This window comes from Sinocyclocheilus grahami, unplaced genomic scaffold (assembly GCF_001515645.1).
Source record: "Sinocyclocheilus grahami isolate Dianchi unplaced genomic scaffold, SAMN03320097.WGS_v1.1 scaffold289.1, whole genome shotgun sequence".
Lineage (NCBI taxonomy): Eukaryota > Metazoa > Chordata > Actinopteri > Cypriniformes > Cyprinidae > Sinocyclocheilus > Sinocyclocheilus grahami.
In genome coordinates, this window is record NW_015505468.1 from 864,322 (window position 1) to 869,390 (window position 5,069).

At 37.3% G+C, this 5,069-nt stretch overlaps 1 protein-coding gene across 1 annotated transcript in view; it reads left to right on the forward strand.

Annotated features, from left to right (window-relative positions):
• Nucleotides 1-5,069, forward strand: part of LOC107600680 (collagen alpha-1(XVI) chain-like) — a 74,568-nt gene that overhangs the window by 20,085 nt on the left and 49,414 nt on the right. The window contains exon 6 of the mRNA XM_016292636.1: nucleotides 2,281-2,404. Within this exon, the coding sequence (XP_016148122.1) occupies nucleotides 2,281-2,404 (124 nt within the window). The remainder of the gene's footprint in view (nucleotides 1-2,280; nucleotides 2,405-5,069) is intronic.

Below are 5,069 nucleotides of genomic sequence, written 5' to 3' on the forward strand. Positions count from 1 at the left end.
GGGGGGGGGGGTGGGTATATGTCCTCTATAAATGGTCTCCTACATTGTCTTTGAGATAAAGTTCAATGTAAAGTCTTGTCAGCTGGTCTCTGATATTTGATAGCAGCAGATGGTGTTTAAATTGTACGGCCACCTCTGTGTTAGTCATTCTCTTAGCTTAGACTTGGCTTGTAATAGAACTGTCTAACATTGCATTCCTTTATCTTAAATTTCACCTCACCTGGGAGAGAGATGGAGTGTATAGGTTTGAGTGTGTTTACTCAGGTCTTTGGATTTGTGTCCAAGAAGAAGTACAACAAATTTTGGGGGCTGATAAGAATAACTGATAATCAGCGTCTTTTTGTGGCTGATGCTGATAATGAAGCTTTGTGGTTTTTCTAAGTAATTAGCTAATTAATTAAAAACTGCCCGCTTGACACCAAATAAACGATTTTAAAAGCTCTGAACTTTAGCAATTTAAAAAAAAAACTTTATTAATAACAATTAATATAGGCGATATGACCAACACGTCTGAAATAGGATCATAATAATCATAACAGTATTTACTAAGAATATAACACAAATCATGTTATGTATTATATATCAATAAAAAGGTCTCAGCTAGTAGAATACAACAAGCATATTAGATTTATTCACATAGAGTACCATTTGTTTATGTTTTTGAAAGTAGTGCTCACCTAGGCTATATTTATTTCATTTAAAATACAACAAAGTATTATTGTGAAATATTATTAAAATTTAAATAAAATTTTAAGCAGCTCTTACAATTATAAATAATTGTATTTGATTGAATTATCATTCAGAAATAATTATGATATGCTTCAATAAGCATTTCTTATTTTTATCATTGTTGAAAACAAATTGTGCTGCTTGATATTTTTATGGAACTCATGATGCATAACATTTCTTAAAAAAAAAGAAAGAAGAAGAGCCGTTTGTCCATTAAAATCCACTTGACAGTAGTGGAGTATTAGCTCCTATACATTATTGCTAATATAAACACATGGCTTGTCTGTATAAAAAATGCTTATTTCTTAGATTCTGATTGGTCCATTGATTTAAAAGTGACATTGGTTTAAACGCAATACATTTCAAAAGAGTTAAAGCTATTAAAAAATATATAATATTTTAAAATAGCTATTTTAAAGAAATATTAACAAAAATAAAAAATGGGATTTTGTCACTTTTAGCAGATGATGCCAATTAAAATGTGCCCAAACATATCACAACAAAGTGTAATTCTCAAGATAATGATCACAGAGCAACGTGACACAAATTTGGCTAAAAACACTGCAGTTTTATAGTGTGTAGTGCATGGTGTAATGCATTTACAGTACACCATGCACATGAGGTAGTTTAGGTCACACATATTGTAAAAAATCATGTGAAAAAACTGCCACAATAAAATATTGGCTAAACATATTGGCTGTAATTCCATTAATTCCATTGATAACAATAATTGAACTTTCCTAGTTACTTGCCACCAATATATCAATCATGCACCTCTATTCTCAATAGACCTGCTAAATTGAACTCTAATAATGAAATAAAAAATCATTAATATTTGATTTATGATGGCCCTTTCAGTGGAGTAGTTTTGTTGAGCAATATCAACAAGAAATCTTCAAAAGGGATATGCAACTCATTTCCTGTCATAACAAGTTTCATCCTGTGCAAAAGTGCAAGTTTCATTCTCTCTTTCTTTCTCTCTCTCTCTCTCTCTCTCTCTCTCTCTCTCTCTCGTGTTTAGTCCCGATTTAATTTTTTCCTTGAGGAGGCCAGCCTCACTGTTATTACTTTGGATTCCAGATCTCTGTTATAAATCATTGTCATCTTGTTTAGAGACAAACACGCTACCTGCTCATTGTTGTGCGTGTTATTTATGCATGTTTATGTGCTTATGATCAGCTTCCCGTTGTTCCATGACTTGTGTGTGAATAAACTCCAGTACTGAGTCTACAGTATGTGTGTGCGTGTGTGTATTTGGGATGGTAAACACATTCCTGGAGTTTGCCTGCCCTTGACCCACCAAGAGGCAGGCAAACTGTTTATCTAGTGAGAGATAGAAGTTGAGAATGAAGATGAGGTTTGCTGAGCTGCAATTCTTTTCAAAATGAGTGTCAGGGGGTTATCCCTATATCTGTATCCACAGCACCATTAATACAGAGATACTCCCCCTTCTGCTAGCATTCAGACTGTTTCTTTACTCTTACGACCAGCTGCTCCACATTTATTTGTTTGTACGTGTACTGCAGTCTAACCGCATGCTTGTCTCCTCAGTCAAGTGTTTCCTCATGGACTTCCAGAGGAGTTCACCCTGGTCTTCACCTTGTTGCTGAAGAAGAAATCTTTGAAAGAAAACATTTACCTGTTCCAGATATCTGATGAACATGGCTATCCTCAGGTGTGTGTCCACTTTCCCCTCAAGTCCATAGATCTGTGCCTTAAAGGGGTCATATGATGCTGCTAAAAAGAACATTATTTGGTGTATTTGGTGTAATGAAATGTGTTTATGCGGTTTAAAGTAAAAAAAAACACATTATTTTCCATATACTGTACATTATTGTTTCTCCTCTATGCCCCGCCTTTTTGAAACTCATCGATTTTTACAAAACTCATCGGTCTGAAAAAGCGAGGTGTGCTGTGATTGGCCAGCTGTCCAGTGCGTTGTGATTGGCCGAATACCTTAAGCATGAGACGGAAATTTTACGCCCCTCACCATACTGTGATGGCATGTCCCAGCCGGAGCGACGACACAAAAACATTAAAACCCATTACAAACGAGGCATTTGTTGCATCCAGTGGGGACATAATTACCAATTATAATGACTTATACTGTCTTTTTACGCGTTGCGTTGCATTGCATCGTAAACATAAAACTCTGTCTGCATTTGTGATCAGAGAAATGACAAACAACAAGTGCTACTCTACTGCCCAAAACTTGCGTTTGAATCATCAGTGGCAAATGATAAAAGAAAACGTACTTACATGAGTCAGAACTGCCGGCATTTTAGTCTAACGTTACTCTCCCAGGATCAGTAAACAGTCCTCCATAAAATGTGCCAGCGATCCACAGCACTAAGTTGATGTATTCCCTCAGCGACCAGCACAGATCAGCTCCAGGCATGACAAAGCAGATATCGTCCTCTTTTGGAAGACCAAACAAAGTATTTTCGCTTTCACAATGAAAAACACAGCGGCCTAGCATGAGCGAAAGTCTCGGCTTAGCGTGAGCTGAAGCCAGGCAAGAGTGAGCTGAGGCGACGGGGTCGAGAACGGCGGTCCCGGTGAAGGAGCAGTGAAAACGGTGAAAGCTGATCCGGTGATCCACAGCACTTTTGGGCGGCGTTATGCAAATATTCCCACATAGTGAGGTAGATGTTGAACTTAAAAAATAACTAAGATTAATACTTGTTTTAGAATTATTTATCATAGTTACTTTATGTTAACTAGCCATGCTGCTTATGTTTTATACTGTACGTGAGCTTTGCATTTCTGACTTAATTATACTGTTACGGGGCTGACGAGACGTGCGGATCCAAGTGCAAAGCTTTATTAACAGACATGGTTAGAAACAGGCAAGGGTCAGACAATGGCAACAGGTATATAAGGGCAAGACACAAGAAAATTCCTAGGGCTAGCGTGGGTCTACGATCAGCGAACAGAATCAACAGGGCGAGACTAGAGGGATAAATCCATGTACAAGGCAAAGGTCCAGGCAGGGGCAAACAGTATCCGAATAGGGCAAGACGAGAGAAGGAATCTGAGAAACACAGGCAAAGATCAGGATACGAGAAAACAGACAAGGCAAAACGAAGATAAGGCTATGAAAACTAGACAGGCTCCGTAGAGTAGCTATTGCTATGAGAGTGATAAATGCTATACAATACTCGGCAGTGAGAGAGAGGAAGTCCATAGCTGTGTCCCAATTCAAAGACCGCATCCTTCGGAGGACGCTCCGAGTCTAGCCTTCGCAGAATTTCCTGATTGCGCCAGCAGGTGTTCCCGATTAATGCGCCTGTCGCGTGGCAACGGTGCGAGAAGAGAGCTGCCATATATGTTATTTGTTAATGAAAACGAAAATAACTGGAACCTGAATTGTTAGTTCTTGACTTTTAATTACCGAATTACACTTTAAATGTAAGACTTACTTTAATATTGTAATGACGTGAAAAAATACAAAATATAAAGAGATTAAATGTCGACTTACATCTTACCAAAATGTGATTTGTTGTTTATTCCATTATTGATTATTATGTACATAAATGGGCCATGGTGAACATATTTAAACAGGTTTTCAACCCGGTTTAGTTTTATGCAGCTGAATATAAAAAGTTAACTTACAAACATTACTGCCACTCGTCTACTGCAGCTGACAAAGTTGCTAGGCAACAAGAAGAGTCCTCCGTAGGCTAGACCGGTCCGAGTGCTTCGAAAGCAGCCTTGATATGGTTTGCAGTTGTAGCAACTTAGCAATAAACTTTATTTGTTTCATCTCCAAAATAACAAAGTGGTGGAGTGTAACGAAATACATTCCATAAGTATTCACATACAAATGATATTTTTTTCTCAGGACAGCTACAATACAAAAACATGGTCCTTTACAATATCATGCACTGTTGTTCATTAAACTGCCCAACAGTAGGCCTATATAAAGTATTTTAAATGTAACAACCTTGAACATATTCAGAAGTAAAATGCAACATACAGTACACTGTAGTGAAGCAGTAATACTAATGCAAGACCATCATATATAGTTGTTTCTGCAGAATACATAGGCTACTTTTACGCTTCATACCTTAAGTACATTACAGTATGAAGGATAATACTTTTACTTAAGGTTTTAAAATGCATGCATTTTTCCCTCAATGTGCTAATAGTAGTTACTGAAAGTATTTTACTGAAGTAACTCATATTTCTTCCACCAATTACTTTTTCATAGCTCTACATAATTAGTGCTTTCCTCATTTCCTTAAATCAGACCAGACCCCTGTACTGCAGGATAAACCTGAACCTCACTGCTGGACAGTGGAAATATGCACTCAAACACTCTGGAGACTATCCCAGAT